A 19,237-nucleotide genomic window follows, 5' to 3' on the forward strand; every position below is an offset into this window, starting at 1 on the left:
TATATTCAGAAATTGAAGAACCATCCGAAGTTTTCTTATATTTGAGAATTATTGGCTACTTTTCTCTTAGCATTTTTTTACTTCTGCTTTGAAAGTATTCCAGGCTAATTCAATTGGGTTTAATAAGTAGGAATATGGAGCCAATCGTAAAAGTTCAATATTTTCTTCTTGATCAACAACTGATTCCAATTGATTGTGAACAGGTGCATTGTCAATTATAAAAGTGGGATCTTGTACGCCTGAAGGCCTGCATTCATTAATTAACTCTTTCATCCATTTTTTACAATCTTCTCCTCTGTAAGAACCTCTTTTGCATTGAAAATTAAACAATGTTGAAGCAGACATTGCATTTATACAATGTAAGTTAGAGCCTCTCAAATTTGGAGTAATGACAAAAGAACGAGATCCTATTTTTGATCGTCCTTCTTTTCTCTTACAATATAAATTAAAATTAGATTCATTGATCCAAATTAAAGTTCTTCCAGCAGACCTTGCTTTAAACAAGCAATCCAAATAATATATTCTTTTTTCTTTATTTTCAGGTGAATTTACATTTGCAGCTATTGGTCGACAGGTTTTGAGAGAAATTAATCCCCGTCAAGCCAATTTTTTACTGTTATAACCGACACAGACATTGAATAATTATTTCGTATTTTCTCCGCACATTCTTTCAAAGTGATCTGAGGATCAGCTTCAATCCAACTGATTAATTCATTTATATTTATTTGATTTTTTTTGAATGTCTTTTACCTTCTCTTGGATGTCTTTCTTTATCTTTATTTCATCCAATGATAAGCTGTTCTCAAATTAACTCAAGAGAGGAACATAGAGACTGTCAATCGCCAAAATTTTCATATGTTTCAAGTATTTCAGATGACATTGACAATTGATTTTTTCAGATGACATTTAAGTTTGTTATTGACAAGTTGAATTATGCAGATGACATTTGAAGTTTGTTATTGACAAATTGAATTATCCAGATGACATTTGAAATTTATAATTGACAAATTGAATTATCCAGAAATTGAATCATTATTCTATCATCTATTAATCTATCCTGTCGTTATCATTCTATTAATCGTTCCTTTTCCTTTTTCTTTCGCTTTATTGCATCATTCTTTACATGGCAACTTGTTCCTCTTGTAAATCATCCAATTCCCGCAAGAAGGGCCGCTTGTGCTCCTCTTGCGATCTGTACTTCCATCTATCCTGCGTCGGGCTCTCCAGGGCCAGCTCGGCCGTTATCCAATGCTGGAAGTGCCCGAGTTGCCTTGGTCTACCCAAACGCATATCCCCAATTCCCGGGAGCCATTTTACCCCTCTCTCAATTCCTCAAATCCTTATCTGCTTTCCGAAGCGAATCATTCATCCCAGTAAGGATTCCAAAATCGGCCAGACCCACTGTGGCCAAGTCCCTCGCAGCCTTGATCGACCAGGCGCTGGCTTCCAGCGCTCCTGACCCTTGGTTCAAGCTGTTCTCTTTCTTTCCCGTTTGCCTCAATTCTTCTCCTATGCGCTCATGCGCTGCTAATCACGTTTCTTCTGCCCAGCGGATTAAGGACCGTTGTACATCTTACGTCCACTCAGAGTTCAACTCTGATTGGCTGTCTGTCTCTCTTACGCCCCCTTGTAAGGAGGCACCTTCAAAACGGCCCGGTCTCGCAGAATTGCGCTTTTCCCGGGCAGTCCGAAGCAAACTCCTCCAGGGCGATATCTCTGGAGCAGTGCGCGCAATTTCATCCAACTCCTCTGTGGCTCCTCGGTGTGATGCTGTCCTGAATCAACTCCGCAGCAAACACCCCCAAGCTCCCACCGACCTCCGTGCAACACCGACGTTAGTTTCGGCTCCGTCCAACCCGATAACCTCGTCTGAGGTTTCGGCCGCTCTCGGGTCTTTTGCGCCCAGTAGCAGCGGCGGGATAGACGGTGTAAAGCCCATCCACCTACGCGATCTCCTGAGCCCATTGACCCACGAATCCGGAAAAGACCTGCTATCTTCTGTCACTCGTCTTTGTTCGCACATTGTCTCGGGCGAGATTCCAACCGTCGCCAGAGATCTTCTTTTCTCTGCTGGCCTCATTGCCCTGTCGAAAGCCGATGGCGGCGTGAGGCCCATTGCGGTCGGTAACGTTTTCAGGAGACTCTCGGCCAAGATAATGTCCCGCAGGGTGGTTCCCCCCCTGAGTCTGGAGTTTCTCCTTTCCAGTACGGTGTCGGCGTCCAAGGTGCCTGCGAAATTCTCGCGCACGGCACTCGCCAACTTGTCCAGTCAAAGCCAGAAGACTGCAAGTTCATCGTGAAGCTGGACGTCAGCAACGCATTCAACTGCGTCCGCCGGGACCATCTGCTCGAAGTGGTCTCGGCACGTTGCCCCGTTCTCTTCCCAATTGTAAAGCTGGCATACTCTGCCCCAAGCTGCCTTCTGATCCATGATCAGATCATCATGTCAGAATGCGGCATTCAGCAGGGTGACCCACTGGGCCCATTGCTGTTTGCCCTCTCCGTTGACCACATTGCACGGAACCTTTCTTCCACTGTTAACTTCTGGTACCTGGACGACGTGACGATCGGTGGACCTACAGAGGTCGTTATGGAAGACGTTAAGAGAATCACTTCCGGTTTCTCCAAGATCGGACTATCTCTTAACGGCGAAAAATGCGAACTCGTAAACATTTCTCTTGCCCCCGCCGCTCTCCGCAACACATTCTCCTCTCTCAGCAGCCTGATCGTTGGGTTAAGGCTAACGCCCACCAGCGATCTAGTTATCTTGGGCTCTCCAATTTCCGCTGAAGGCATAGAAAATGCCTTATCGTCTAAATGGGACGAAATTAAACTACTCACTGATCGGATCCGTGGGCTTGGCTCGCATCTTGCGTTTTTCTTGTTGAAGAACTTTCTTTTCGTCCCCAGACTGACCTATATTCTCCGTTCCTCCCCGTGTTTCGCTGCCACAGACTCATTATCCAGAATCGATAATCTTGTCCACCAATCGCTAACATTCCACCTCAATTTGAGGTTCACTGGTGACGGTTTTACCCGTGCCAGTTTACCAACTCGCTTCGGGGGGATCGGGATCCGCTCTTGTGCGGACCTGGCCCTACCCTGCTATCTCTCATCCATGTCGGCTTTCAGGAATTCCGTTTGCTCAGTTCTACTTCCCTCTCTCGAACTTAATGAGCTCTCGGAATTCTCATCTGCATGCCGTACGTGGTGCTCACTCGACCTTGATTTTCCCACGATCCCTTCAGTTCAAAGGGGCTGGGACGAAATTCTCTGCTCGAACACATTACGAAAACTTCGCTCCAAGTCGGACCAACTCCAGCTGGCCACCCTTAACTGCGCCTGTCAGCCGCACACGGGTGACTGGCTCAAAGCTCTCCCCACTCCTAGTACGGGGTTACTACTGGACGACGAATCCTTGCGGATTGGGATCAGCTTACGATTGGGTTTGGACATCTGCCAGCCCCACCCTTGCCGGTGCGGGTCCTCAATTTCGTCAAACGGCTTGCACGCCTTGTCGTGTAAGAAGAGTGCCGGGAGAATTCCCCGTCACACTCATCTGAATGACGTTGTGGAGGAGGGCTCTAGAGTCGGCTGGTTTCCCTTCCACCCTAGAGCCAGTCGGCCTTTCCCGGAGCGACGGCAAGCGTCCCGACGGGATGACGACCTTTCCTTTTAGGGAAGGCAAGTCCCTGGTTTGGGATGCCACGTGTGTCGACTCTTTTTCGGCGACAATGCTTCCCAGGACTGTCGCAAACCCGGGTTCCGCCAGTGCGCTGGCTGAAGAGACAAAGATGACGAAATACCGGTGTATTTCGGACGCTTTTGAGTTTGCCCCCCTCGCCTTCGAAACCTCTGGAATCGTCGGAAAGGCTGCGACTCAACTCCTCACCGCCATTGGTAGAAAAATCTCCACAAAAACAAACGACCGGAGGGAGACGAGCTGGCTGTTCCAGCGAATCTCGGTTGCTGTGCTCCGCGGAAACTGCCACTCAATACGCAGCGCGGCATCGTTGAGCTGACCCTCAGGCCCTCGACAATTCCCTTAGCCACCCAATTGCTTACTTTTTTCTTTCTAATTATGTTTTTTTTTATAATTAATCATTATCCAGATGACATTTGAAATTTATAATTGACAAATTGAATTATCCAGATGACATTTGAAGTTTGTAATTGTCAAATTGACTTGAAAATGGTATAGTTCATTCTTTTTTCGATATACAGTAAAACCTCTGGTGCTCGCCACCTCTGTTACTCGCCACCTCTACTGCTCGCCACATTTTTTTTAAAAAATTAAAAATTTCTAGTAAATTTTGATAAATATTCTATTGCTCGCCATTTTCTAAATCTCGCCATTAATTTTTAAAAATATTTTTTTTAGGTAAACTATTTTTTATATAAAAGTTGATCAGAAACAAGAAATTGATGCATTTATTTCTTTGATCTCTGCAAAGATTCAATAATATAATGCTGAAAACATTTATAACGCTGATGAAACTGGAAACCTTAAAAGACAGTCTTCTTTTTACATATTTTGCCTGAAAAAAAGTAACGACCAAAACAATTAAAAATTGTTTCGGACATTCAAAATGGATCGAATGTGAAAATCAACTCGAAAGACAAACTGTTGAAATTGATAATTATGATCAAATGATAAATATCTTGAAAATATTGAACCCGGTGGATAAAGATGATTTTAGTAATCATGAATTTACCGAAATAGATGAAATTGAAGATTACCTTAATATTGCTGGAGATTCTTTCCCACAAAATTATGACGATGAAGATACTTATAATGACGAATCTCATGTGAATTCAGAAGAGGCTTTGAAAATGTTGAAAAGAATAAAGTCATTCTTTTATCAAAATGAAAATTTTGATATAAATTCGTTGGAACTAATCGACACCGTCATTAGAAATATGGCTAAATTAAAAAAACTATTAAGGATTTTTTAGTTAATTTTTTCCTTCTAATTTCTTTCGATTCTCTTTGTTTCTTTACTCAAATATGACTTAGAAGGCTTACTTATGATCGGAAAGTATCGAAAACCGAGATGTTTTCAAAATTTCAAAGTCAAAAAATTTATTGATTATTTACATTGCTCGCCAAATTCTATTGCTCGCCATTTTTTCTTTGGTCCCGAAAATGGCGAGCACCAGAGGTTTTACTGTATTCATTTATTTTACAAGTATCTTTCTCTCGATCAAGTGTTCTTACAAACTTTATGTTTTCTACATAGAAAAGTTGCTGGACTCAATATTACTAAGAGTATCAACAGGTAAAAAATGTGGATTCTATATCTTTATTAAATTATTAGCAAGTGTTTTTTTTATCGGAGCCAGCTTCCCCAATAGGTTTTTAAAGTATGGAGAAATTAATTTGTCCACTACAGGATAATTTAAATTTTTCCATAATTGAAATATTTTTTGGGGTAAATCATTTTTTTCCAAAAAGTATTTTTATAGAATGTTATACAAATATCGCATAAATTAAATATAAAGTTCCACCGAAAGTAAATGAAAATTCATTAGGAAATTCTTTGATAATTCTAGAAGTTTACTTATGCAATACAACAACAATCAAATAATAGTCAGAGTTGTTGAAAATTTTATATTTATATATTTTTAATATATTGCTCTTGCTATGACTTGTGACTGGGTCGTTTTCTAGTTTAATAATAATTGTGTTAACAAGTTATCTATTAAAGAAGGAACTCAATCCTACACACAGTCATTCGTCTTTAAGAAAATAGTGAAGAGAATGACGATTGAACACAAGTACAGAATTAGCATCACTAAAGAAGGAGTAAATTTTGCCAGTAGCTTTCTAATTGAGATCATTTGTATGAAGACAATTTGGAAAGTGAGACAAAAACAGTCGAAAATGATTTGGAGAAAAAGGACAAAGGAGTGTTAAATAACTATTTTGACATCTTATACTAAACTAATACGTTATCTTCCAAAATAGCCTAAATATCATTTTCAAATATTTATTATCAAGGGCATTCCCGAAAAATAATAAAGTTAATTAAGACTCCCAGTAATGTGTTTCTTGAAATTTTTTCCGTTATCTCAACAAGGATTTTCTGTTGCGCGTAATTTCTCTAAGGTTGTACAGATTGTCCGGTATCTTTAGTCGAAGATCAACCGCCAATAGGTTTCTATTCAAGATGGTTGGAAGTGTCGCTCTTGGTCTTCCACCAAATTTAGACTGTTTGCGAAAGAAATGATCCTTTGAAACATTTTCCAATAATCAATTCAAATAAATAAAATCATTTGCAACCAATTTTACTTATCATCCTTAATACAACAAAGTGATTAGTAATTTTATCGAATGACTTTTATATTTACAGTGGACTCCTCTGAAAAAATTTTTCCTTTCTTGACAATTTTTTTACTTCGAACTAAATGGTTTTAAATCTTGACAAGTTTTCCGGTTTTTCGGTCTTTTTGTGACTTTTTGAAGGGTAATCATTTTATTTTTTAAAATTAAATATTATAACTTTATTTAAAGATTTATTTTTAAAATTATTAAGCACGCCACATTGTTAATGTTTTCCTCTATTGTACGCCGACTGCCCAAATTAAGGCCTCAGATAATTCCAAAATTGTCCAATTTAACTCAATCTGTCCGTTTAATGTCAACCACAAAAAATCCAACCAACTCAAACCAATTTTTATCTTTAATAAAAGAGAAAATAAGATATGAGAAAGACAGTATGGATAATGAACCCATTTCCTTTCCCGGATTTGAAGTGACTCTTAAAGGATCCTACGTGGAACTGTCAAAAAACCACGAATCGGAGCAAATTACAGTCAGTTTTCACGTGAATGACAGCATTGAGTCAGATTACGATACACAAGAAGACGAGACCGAGGTAGTATCGTTTAATATGACTTTTTAGATTATGTCCAGGCCAGAATTCACAATTCAAGTTACAAATAAAGCTAACAGAAAAATGTTATTGCAATGCAATTTTGATGACAATATCGAAGAAAGTGAACAACCAAATGGTTGTGGGTTTCAATTCATGCTTAGTCGGATTTGTGATCGAGTCAGTGGCTTTTAACAAGAGCGGAGATCTCACAGACATGGACTATCAATTTTTTGACTGTTCTAATCAACTTGATAGTGATATATACGATTATTTGATGGATTTTCTTGAAGCTCGGGGAATTGGATCTGATTTTGCTAGTTTGTTGTGTGACTTTTCGACAAAATATGAACATGGTTTATACACCAAGTTCTTGGGGGATATGTATGGCTTTATGGACGATTGTGAACGTCCTTGATTGATACTTTGTGGCTGTCTTTGTTTGACTATTACTTTATCTATTTGGTCTAACAGTGGTTATGAGTATAACTAGATTTATTAAAATATTAGTCGGGGTTATCTCAGTGGTGTCATCTAGTTAGAATAACAGAGGAGGATATATTAAAACAGAAAAACACTTTTTGATATTAACAAACATTGCTATCTTCAATAACATAATTAGAAAGATCTTTAATACAACATTTTTATGATTTTAACAATAAATTCAGGCGCAATTTAAAATTTACAGTTATTGACAAAAAATTACTGATTATTTTTAACAATGTTAGTTTTCCGCTAAATTCTAAGGTTTATAATCAACAAAGAATAGTAATGTACAAAATAATAGCAAATTTTTATAAAATTTTGTAAAACAACGTTTATTTTTGGAGAACCTTTGTTTTCGAAACACCAAGCGTCAGTAGTGTTAAATTTATTCTAATTTAAGTACGAAAAATAAATTAAAATAGAACAAGAAATATTGGAAATGACAAACTTAGATATCTCCAGTCATTAGAGCTACAAATTCCTCAAAGTTGACTGGAAAATATAAACAAATAACAAACTCTGTCCGTCGCCATCGACATCGAACTCACTGATCATTGCTCGAAGAACTTCGTCGTCCACGTTTTCCCCAATTTCACTAGAAAATTATTTTAAAAAACAAACCGAGTAATTCTTCTGAGTTTTCCGACTGAAATAAAGCCAGATCCGTCATCGTCGAACAAGTCAAAAGATCTCTTCAGGTCTTCCATTGGATCTCGCTTTAAGGTCAATTCGGTGGCTTGAAATGACATTTTTTGTAAACCAACTCGGAGAAACTCGCTGAGAGTGATTCGTTCGTTCGGGTCCTTTGCACAATCTGCCATGTATTTGATGGCCTCCTGCTTTTTCATGTCAAATCCGAGGGACCGAAGAGCAGACTACATTGCAGAGGAAAGGGAAATACTTTAAACTCGTAGTAATCAATTTCACCGTCTTTATCTGAGTCAAAGATTGCAAAAACTTGTTCTATTTCGTCTTTTTGGTCTTGTTTTAACGTGCGATTTTGCTTTTTTGTTTTATTCATCAGCTAATATAGGAAAGTTATTTAAAACTATAGAAACAATAAATAATATATTAAAAATTTATATATAATTAAATTAATGATATTTTTAAAATTTTGAAATAATCTTGTCCTTAATGCCTTGTAGGTCCACCTCATTAACCAGAGGCTGATCTCTACGGCGCAGTTAACCTATCTGATAGAAATACTATCCTTCCCTATCACTTACTTATTTAACTAAAAGATGAAATTAAAAAAGTTTTATTTTAATATTAAAATTGTTGTTAATTTTTAAATGTAATATAATTAATAAAAACGCTTTTCTTTGTAGTGACTAAGTTATGAGCCGGAGACCACCTCATTCATATCGAAATTTTCCTCCCTATGGTCATTATAAGTTTAATAAAACTATTTAATAAAATTAGTCCGACACAATGGCCGCCCAACAGGTATTTCAATCACCCACCTAATCGAATGCCTCCAAATTATCCACAATATGGAATATATGGTCGTCCACCCCCTCCCTATCCAATGCCATATTTCCCTCCATCATTTTACCCCCCTCGATTGCCTCCAATGGTAATTCCTATTTGTTCATTTCCAGCAACATTTTTATTATGGACCAAATATTCGACCCAACAAAAAAACCTTTCAAAAAATAGTAAAGCACAGATTCAACCATTTTTGCGACACTTGTGACCGTGGATTTGAATCTGCTGAGCTTTACTCAGTCCATCTATCCCAACACCGCTCAGTACTTGCCAAAAATTACATTTCAGTGTCCCTATGAAGATTGTAAATACGTTGCTGTCGAAAAACTAATAGAAAAACATATAAATAATGTTTTTTTTACATGTTTTTATGTTTTATAGCACCATCGTTCTGGATTGGCCACTAAGATATGGAAGGACAGTAGTGAGGATATCCAAAAGTGGAGGGAAGAACGCATGAAGTATTTCTCTCTCTTTAAATCACTTAGAAATTACCCGACTGCTACCAAGATCTTGGAAAGTAAGAAATTGGGGCATGAAAGAGAAGGAAATGCAAACAGGCGGTGAGTTAATTAGTCTAATTTTGTAGTATTAAAAATGGAAGATCAGGAAGGAGAGAAAATTGGAGAAAGAGGTCTTTTGGTGGTGATTCTGAGACATTGTTGGAGAAAGTTAGTGTTGTTTTGGATTTTAAGTTATTGGCTGATGAGATGGATTGTGAGAGAGATCAGATTCTGCAATGTGTAAGATTCGTCTGTACTTATATGTTGCCAAATTCTGCATAGTTTTGTTATTTTGTTTTTATAATGCATGTATATCTGGTTTTTATTAGTGGCTTGTGTAGCAGACTATACTTGTTGGGGAATATTTGTTGAAATAAACTAAACTTATTAAATAATGAATGTTTATATTTAACCCGAAGTCGAGAGAGTAATAAAAAAGTTATGTAGTTAAGGAATGGTTGTGTTGTGAAACCTAACATAGACTCTTCGCATTTTTGACTGTTTCTAAAAAAATCGTGAATTATCTGTAATTGTTGAAGGACTTTATTAATGCGCCGATTGTTTCAGTCGAGTTTTCTATCAAGTCGCTAAGCGGAGTATCCATTTTACGCTTGAAGGCTAATTTTGTTGTTTTGTCAGAAATGTAAAGATTTTGTTTTTTTACATCGAAAAGAATTCCACTTTCCTATCTATTTGAAAGTCCTGGTTCGATCACAATTTTGTATATGTAAACAAGTGTATTGGTATTCAAATAGAGGCAAATCAAACTCTTTAGGATTTTTGTTGCTTTCTTTTTTTCAATAATAATCCATTGATTCTCTTTTTTTATTGTCAAGATTACGGAGACTCCGAGTCTGAAGAAATTACGATATTTAAATTATTAGGCTGTCTCACTTTTTTTCTTCAATATGTGTGTAACTGTAAATTTTTCTGATTATAAGAAGAAACTTTTTTGCACCAGTTTTTGATTCTCAAAACTAAATTGAGAAACCTCCGTTGTGAATCCATCAATCTCCAAAACATTTCCGAGTCATGTCATTTGATTGAATTTTTTCAATTTTTTGTGGAATTGGAAAAGACAAAAAGGCTGGAAACCCGATTGCTGATCATTAAAAATTTGGTGCTCTCAACGTGGAAAGATAGTTTTCTGAACACGATTTTCTCCATTATTCTCGACAATGAGGTGATAAGACTTATAGGTCTGAAATCGACAAAACGATCTGTTTTTTCCCCAATTTTGATATTATCCCTACTTCTGACCGTCTCCAGTCAGATGGTAAACAACCACAAAACCAACTTTATTGAGAATCTTAATCACTAAAAGAAACAATCCATCTGGTGCATTCATTGTATACCGGGTATGTTGTTTTTGACGTTATTATCAATTGTTTTCTCCATAGTGATCCCATTATATTTATTTGAAAAGTATTTCAAGCAGTCTTCCAGTTGAATTTTTATGAGTTCTTGACGATCAAGTTATCGACACATTTTGTAAATTCCTGTCTAATCTTGGTTTTTCTTTTCTTTATTTGCAAATCTCTTCATTGTGAGAATTTCTTTTTTGGTCCTTTTTTAAGGATAACTTTTTGAGAATATGTTTCAAGGAAAATTAAAATTAGTTTCCTGAGGTCAGAATTAATTTTTTCCAATCGTCCTATTGATTTAATTGGTTCAATTTTCTTCATATCAAGCTCTATGTTTATGCATATCTACCCCATTTGTCCTTAAGATTGGAAATTCAACAATTTTGAATTAGCAAAGCAGAAACAAAAAATAACTCTAAGCAATCACCTCCATGAGGTTAATAGTGGTTCGGATCTGGCGACGTTAGAAAGTGAAGACCGTAATCTTCAGAAAGTTTTAGCAGAATCTGGCCATCTCGGTTCGTGCTTTTGCAGCCATAATCAATGTGCTTAGAGTTATAATCGTCAAACATTATCCCAAGGTTATTTAATAAAAGGAAATTTTGAAATATTTGCGGGTATGTTCCAAATTTTTTTCAATACATGGCCTCAATAGCGATCCATCCAATTTCTATTTTTAATTTGAAATTTTAGTTTAAAAGGGTTTTCTTCAACAATTCTACAGTTTCTCGTCACTAAGTTATTCATGTAGAAGATTAAAGTTCCAGTTTCTCGTCAATTCTGGTAAAATAGCTGCCTTCTTGCATGAGCGTTATCAACTTCATTAAATTCCCCTTTTGTTTGTTAGAGAAGCTTTTTCCATGCTTAATGGCCGTAATTTGTTCCCTTAATCATTCAATTGGTTATTTTTCACATATTCTTTTGTGTTGAAGGTCAGAAACACAGGCCCCACGCTCCACTATTGTAGCACGTGCCCTAAATTTGATATCTCTGCATAGCAGACTATTATTGTCTTGGAATAAACTTGCTAAATAAATTTTTCTATTTTTGATTTTCTATTGTTAAATACTCATTTGAACACACAGTTGATCTAATGCATCTGTTGAAGCTTAAAAAGATAATTAATTTATCCAGGTTCCCTTAAATAGTCTTCAATCTACATATTCTATGAAAGTAGAAATGAAGACTATGTAAATAAATACAGTCACTAAATAGTCCAGGAACGTGATTCTTCTTGTTTGAAAGCTTTTTTGTTCTTTGCAAAACGGAAATCTATTTTTTAGAAAACAAAATGGAAATTATGTGAGGTGATGTAAAAATATCGTTCGATGTTTACTAACTCAATTGTGTCGTAAATTTATATAATATGTATCGGCGGATGATTCTGATGAAATCATTGAGTCAAACAAAACTAGCTAGAACTATTTGTCCTTCATAATAAGAAAGAAATCTAATTTTCTAAATGAAACGGAAATTCTCATAGCATTAAACATAAATGACAAATTAAATACAAAAAACACGAAACTCGCGGCTTTTTCGAATTGAAAAAGCAAAAACACGAAAAGAAAAAGCAAATATGTCGAATTAATTTAAACATTTATCATGTAAATAACCAGCCTAAATAACTTTATAAGTAAATTCAAATAAATCGACTATTGAAAATCCAGCAGAAACGTTGTTAATTCAAAACGTGTCAAAAATGCACATTTGGTCCTACCTGGGCTAAGAAAGCTAAAAAAGTTATATAATAAGACAAAAAGAAATTAATTATTGAAAGTGAAACAAAGGCGATCTAAAAACGCATCGCGTGAGGACGGTCGCCCCTCTGAAGGAAAAACTCCGCCTTCAAATATCCCATCAACGACTTGGGGTCATCTCCCTTCTTGATGGCACTGACAACGGAGGCATCCACTTGTTTCTGAATGGCCATCCACTCATTCTTCCACCCTTCTTTCTCAACCTCGTCAGTCATCTACAAATACTCATCCTCAAATACTTTTCTGACTGATCTAAAAAACGAGTCATTCACTTTCTCGGGGAGAGACAGACAACACAAATCGACCTTGGTAGATGTAGCAATCACGTGTGTGGCATTTACTCTCCTTATGGGCACTCCGTTGACTGAGAATGGACCTGTCACACACAGGAATCCAGAGGCCAGTTGACTAATAAACACAACTCTCTTGACAATTATGTTTTTTGATTTACTTTTCCTCGATGGCAGCCTGTCAGCAGAATTAAAATTGTTCCCGGAGTTATTGAACTGCGAAGTTTACGAGTGTGCTGGGAATATGCCTTTTTGTTGGTCTTTTTAGGAAGTTGGGCAACATTTGGATTCCTTCGCCTTCTCTGTTTGGACTAAAATGCCAATTAAAACTACAAACTATTTTAGAGTTAGATGTTTGAACCACGTCCATCACAACAAGTTAAAGTAAAATTTTACACGTGGATTAAATGTTTTATTAAATTAATAAAAAATAAATTATATAAAATATTTTTCTTTGTGTCTTGTAAAATGCCTAAAAGTAGGATCGAAACACAATAAAACTCTTGAAAAGATTCGAGAAAAAAAACTTATATGGAAAATTATCAAAATAGTTAATTAAAGTTTTTTTATTTAACATTAATCATTAATTTAAAATAAAGTAATAAATTGTTTCTGTACTTTGTTGTTGATGTTTGCTAATTACCAAGAAAGTGTCACAATTCCAACAAAATATAGCAAAATATACAAAGATGAGTGCTTATTTTCGTTCGATAATAAAGTATTTAATCTAAAACCATTTTAGTTTTCTGAAAATGGAATATTTCTCTGCCTAAAACATCACATAGCTGTCGGTAAAAAATATCTCGAAGAATACTCGGCAAACCAAAACTCTCAATTCTTCCTCAACCTTCGATCTACGAAAACCATTTCAAGCTCAGATGACTCAAAACCAACCAAATTGGCCATAGGAGTAGAAGGAGGATTCAACATAAATACAACCCAAACTCAAATCGACACCAACACTCTCTGTGTGATGCCTGGATTCGTCGTTGTTGACTTACAGTCCCCAGAAATCCCCCAAGAAATGAAAGAAATACTGGAAACCCTCCAAAAAATGGAATCAGCATATCAATTATACCAAAATAAGAAAAACGCGGGAAAATGGGAGGGAGAACAGCTCAAAGAGTCCATGTAACAGTCATTTTTGAGTTTCAGAGTTGCACGTGATTTATTCCAAGTGGAGTTTTGTGGTCCTTTGAGTCTGTCGAGGTGTGCTGACTGTGATTTGGAGAAGAATTTGTGGCTCAACCTGAGTGATGGTTCAGTGCGGTGTGGAAGGGGCTATTTTGACGGTACAGGTGGAAGGAATCACAGTTTGAATCATTTTGAGAGGACTGGATATCCCCTGGTGGTTAAACTGGGGACATTGTCACCTGATAATCAGCCAGGTTGTGTGTTGTGGTTGATTTAAGATGTTTATTCGTACATTGAGGACAATATGGTGATTGATTCTTGTTTGGATCAGCATTTGAGGCATTGGGGGATTGATTTGGCTTGTATGATCAAGTCGGACAAGTCCATGGCCGAGTTGGAGATTGAGCTCAATTCCAACCACCAGTGGGCCAGTATGAGGGAAGTCAACCAACTGTGTCCTCCTCTCTACGGCCCAGGACTCACAGGAATACACAACATTGGGAATACGTGTTATATAGCTTGTATACTACAAGTATTGGCCTCAATCAAACGTTTGGCACTTTGGTTTGTTTAATTTCTGACATGACTAGTGTGGAGGAAAGGTGGACTGGCATTACACAAGTCATTCCTGTTGATATTGAGAAAGATATGTTATTCCAACTGTAGTGGAGGAGGGTTGACTTTGTAGGAATAAGGTTGTGACTGGTCTGAATTCGGGTGATTATTCCAAAGTGGGAAATAGTGATATTGAGGGGATATATCCTGTGGGCTATGTCAATGCTCTCAATATGTCGTACAGTCAATTCGGGAATGGCACTCAACAGGACGCCTATGAGTTTTTTGAATGTTTGGTGGATGATTTGTTGGTGAGGATTATTTGTGTTATTATAGACTAAGCAATCTGATAATATTTTTGGAGGTTTGTTTGTTTTTGAGACACTTACGACAATCACGTGTGCTGAGTCTGACCATCCGACTGACCCTCTGAGACACATTCGAACACCAATGACTTCCTTGTCTCTCTTTCTTACGAATGGAGGTGTTTATCTGTCTTATTCCTTGTAGAAAAGGACGGAGAAATATTCAGCAATTTCGATCAATGTATTGCCAGGTTAATGGAGGGTGACAATATTGATAACTACTATTCCCCCTTTGTGGACAGGAATGTGGTGGCTAATAGGTGGGGGTCTCTAATATTGCAGTAAAACTATGTTTATTTCACTTCCTCAAATACTTGTCATTCGGTTGTGTCGATTTACAGTCAATTCGGATTGGCAGCCCTTCAAAATTGGTTTTATTTGTTTTTAATGAAAGAAACGCCGATAATAATGCCGGAATATATTGATTTGTCATCATTTATAACCCACGTGCCTTCTACTGGGGATATTGAAGTGGCGGGTAAGGTTGAGGTGGATGATGAAAAACTTGTCCAACTCATTTCGATGGGCTACGAGTTGGATGTGGCGAAGACAGCATTGCTCAATTGTGGCAATGACATTAACATTTCTCTCGACTGGATTTTGGAGCATTTGGACGACTATCACCAATTTGTGCAGAAGGTCGAGACTTCGCCACCCAGGTCGGGAGATAAATGCACTGGGGGTTGTTTTGTGGGGTTAGGTGTATTAGTTTATCGAATGCTGTCATTTGTAAGTCACGTGGGTAGTTCTACGGAACGTGGTCACTATTTGAGTCATATTTTGAAGAATGAACAGTGGGTTATATTCGACGATGCAAAGGTATGTCAGTCCGTGTCTCCTCGTCCTGAATTGGGATATATTTATTTCTATGAAAGTATTTAACTGTTTCTTTTAAATGTTGATCTTTCATTTCCCGTTTGTTACTTCTTTTTTATAAGTTTGGGCCATAAACAGGAATAAAACACGATGAACTAGCTAAGGATATTATTTTAATTTGTTTATTTTTTCTACGTAATGAATACGGCCTTGTTTTCAAGTTACTGCGTAAATACTCTTTTATTTGAGAAATACAAAAAGTCTATTTTATTAGAAGTCACATTTCTTGAACTGGTCGGATTAGGTTTTTGGTTTAAAAAGTCAAAAAACAAGTCACATCCTAACTAGGGGCGTCATTAGTTAATAAGAAAAAAGAATGTTTTTACAGCAGCTCGTCTGATGGTCAGAAGAATATTCATTTTATTGACTGTTAAATTTTTAAATTTTATGTGATAATTGTATATATTTATTAAAACATATATGAGTGAATACATCAATTCTGGTGTGGTTGCGATGATTTATTTAAGGACTCGGTTTAATAGGAGCTGGTCTTGTCTCAATTGGAATCGGCTTTTATGCCACCATCCGTCGTGCCCAACACTCAGATATAATTCCCGTACAATCTTTTAACCATTGTTTAGAAACCCGATGCGACCAGATTTGCACTTAAGGCACTCTGCTACTCCACTGTAGGAGTGGTCTGCACTTTTGCTGTGAGTGCATTTGCTGTCTCCCACCTTACAGGGATATCCTCGGTAGTTGGTTCTGTCCATTTTTAGGTGAGTCAATTCCATCAAATTATGAGGACTAAATTCCCCGTTAATGTTAAGAAGGATGAAACATCCGAAATTAAAACTGGTCAACAGCTAATTGATTATTTAACTAAAGCTTAAATTTTTACTTTTTTGCTTTTAAAAATGTTTTGTTGATACGTCAAATCACTCCATTATTTAGGGGTTGTCCGTTTTGACGGAAAATTTAAAATAAGTGATTTTCTAATATCTTAGTCTCCTGATTTTAACTTTATAATTTGGCTGTTAGTTCTAGTATTCGGAACAACTTAATTTTTGAACTGAAATGATTTTCATTTAAACTTTGAATCCGTTTTGAGACAGCATAAAAACGTCCGATTTTTTAGGGAATTATTTGAAAGTATTTTCAAAGGATACACTACTGTCAAATTGAAAGTTTGAAAAAATGAATAAATTATAGCTATAGCAACAAATGTCCATTCAAGGTGACTCGCCTCGTCCGACCGAAAAGACAGATATGTACTATCGGACATCGGGCATACCAAAGCGATTCAACGAGCCAAGTATTTTTAATTAAAATTACACTTACGGCATGTTTGCCCACTATGGCGAAAATAAACAAAATCCGATGTATCGAACGACTAACAACGACTATGGTTCACGTCCACCCAATGTCCACACAATGCCAGTTGTTTTCCACGTTAAGTCTCAGAAATTCACAAAAGTATAACTCAGAATAATTTAAAGCATCTGGGAGAATGTGGGATGTACAGGAATCACTCTCTTAACACACATATCAAAAAACCTTACGTTGATTACTAATTTGATAAAATTATTACTAAATATAATACTTTCATATTTTTTTCTTTTTGAAGCAGTTGGTTCCCGTTTATAGCAGTGTTTCTCAACCTTTTTTTCCCTGAGGCCCATTTTCAGGGTCATATAAAATCTCAGGCCCATTGCCTTTAATAAAACTTTGATTAACAAAAAAGTATTTTTATTAACATAAAAAATCTTATTAAAATGTCAATGACTACACTGCTCTTGATGTCTATCTATCAATTTGTCAAGTTGAATTTCCAGATCTTGGTTCAACCTCAAACGTAAGTCTCCTCTCTTCTCAATCTGCAATTGATTGCGTTTTTTTGTGAGTAAATCGTTTGTTGCAGAAAATCCTGTCTCAACCAACCAAGTGGTGGGAAAGCCAAGTACAAACGGAACAACTTTTTCAAAGAGTAATGGATGAATCGATTCTACTTTCATCCATCCATATAAGCCATCCCTTTCAATATTTTTCATTAATACTTTGTTCTCCTTCAGTTCAAGAAGTTCTCCAGCAATAATAGGATCAATGTCTTTTTCACTTAATACGTCAAAATGTGCTATATCTATAATCCAACTAGGCGGATTCATTTCGATGATATCTTTAAATCTTCTAGTCATATCTTCTTTCAAGCATTCAAGTGGTCAGTGCAGCTTGCGATTACTTCTGAGCTCGGAGCAGTTTTGGCAACATTACAAAAATAAGCAAATTCATTTTTTTGAAATAGCTGCGCTCCTTTCCAACAGAAGCAGGATGCTTCAACTGTTGATGGGCGAACAATTTTGATTTCTTCATGGAAACATTTGTCATTACTAAGCCACAGTCCACACATTCAGGCCTCTTAGAATCAGCACTTGATGGGATGAAGCCTAGTAATAAAAAATCAGTCTGGTATTTGCGTGTAGTCTTCCTTTTTTCCTTGTGTACTTTTGACATGAACTATACAATCAGGCCTATAATATTTAAATTTAAATATGACAATATCATTAAATTAAAAACAAATCAAATCAATTTGAAAATAATAACGAATAAAGATTTATTAGTATTAGTATTAACATATTTTCTTTGAGGCCCACTCCAGGCCCAATTAAATCTTCAGGCCCATTTCAAAATTTCTCAGGCCCACAAGTGGGCCTGGGGCCCAACGTTGAGAAACACTGGTTTATAGGATTACTTTCCTTTTTAAAATTTTTTTAGGTTTTTTAAAATAAAAATTATAAATAATTTGTTTTATATTCCAAGAAAAGTTGAAATTCAGAAAATTCTTAATTTACTTGACCACAAAATTATATTTGCGGCTTTAAATATTTTTATATCAATATCACTTCGTATGTGTCTTATATATACTGAATAGTAGCTATTTGTATAATAAAGACTGTCGCACGTAGTCGATAATATTATGGGGAATTATTATACATTTATTTCAGGCAAATATTTCGAATCTCAATACCTTAACTTGGATATATCAACACATGATATGCCAACAGAAACATCAAGTAACTTTGATTAAAATATTTCAGCCTCTACTTCATTATGTTCTTCTGGAAGTTACGTCCTCCATTGTGAGTCCAACTGATTTAATATTCCTAAATAGTCAATAAAACGATCTCTCAGACAATTGAGGATTTGTCAGAAAATGTTGATTCTTCTCAATATAATGCCAAAAGTAACTTGCCACACAGTCTGTGCCAACTCGACAATCTCGATGAGTTTATTGCTTTGGAAAATTTCGGTAAACATTGAAAATAAGAAAAATTCACAGCAACAAATTGGAAAGTCGAAGATACTGATGAGGAATCTTCTAGGGATTTCAAAGTAATGTCTACTATTTTTGAAGACGAAGAAGAATACAATTAGTTAATACTTTAAAACATTTAGCTTTTTGCTATAATTTTCGTTTAAACTTGAACTAAGAGTTTTGGGCTTCAGCTCCACCCAATAAAAAGAAAAAAAAAGAGATTAAACTCATTTTAGATTAATTAGAATAAATAGTTGCTTTTTCTTTTTTTCTTGTTAAAAAACTGTGTGG

General features: G+C 36.3%; 2 protein-coding genes and 1 long non-coding RNA gene across 3 annotated transcripts; 2 read left to right on the top strand and 1 right to left on the bottom strand.

The window, feature by feature from the left end:
• Nucleotides 1-4,650: 4,650 nt before the first annotated feature.
• LOC115232101 (complement component 1 Q subcomponent-binding protein, mitochondrial-like) lies at nt 4,651-7,339 on the top strand. The gene is made up of 3 exons (XM_029801966.1): nt 4,651-4,835; nt 6,515-6,878; nt 6,922-7,339. The coding sequence occupies exons 1-3, from the start codon at nt 4,651-4,653 to the stop codon at nt 7,291-7,293; spliced, it is 921 nt and encodes a 306-aa protein (XP_029657826.1). The 3' UTR covers nt 7,294-7,339.
• Nucleotides 7,340-17,411: 10,072 nt separating this feature from the next.
• LOC115232102 (SCAN domain-containing protein 3-like) lies at nt 17,412-17,828 on the bottom strand. Its single transcript, XM_029801967.1, has one exon. The coding sequence runs from the start codon at nt 17,826-17,828 to the stop codon at nt 17,412-17,414; it is 417 nt and encodes a 138-aa protein (XP_029657827.1).
• Nucleotides 17,829-18,595: 767 nt separating this feature from the next.
• On the top strand, nt 18,596-19,103 carry LOC115232113. Its single transcript, XR_003883581.2, has 3 exons — nt 18,596-18,770; nt 18,803-18,940; nt 18,971-19,103. It is a non-coding gene; the product is annotated as an uncharacterized LOC115232113 (long non-coding RNA).
• Nucleotides 19,104-19,237: the final 134 nt, after the last annotated feature.

The sequence above is a fragment of the Octopus sinensis genome, unplaced genomic scaffold (assembly GCF_006345805.1).
Source record: "Octopus sinensis unplaced genomic scaffold, ASM634580v1 Contig19321, whole genome shotgun sequence".
NCBI lineage: Eukaryota > Metazoa > Mollusca > Cephalopoda > Octopoda > Octopodidae > Octopus > Octopus sinensis.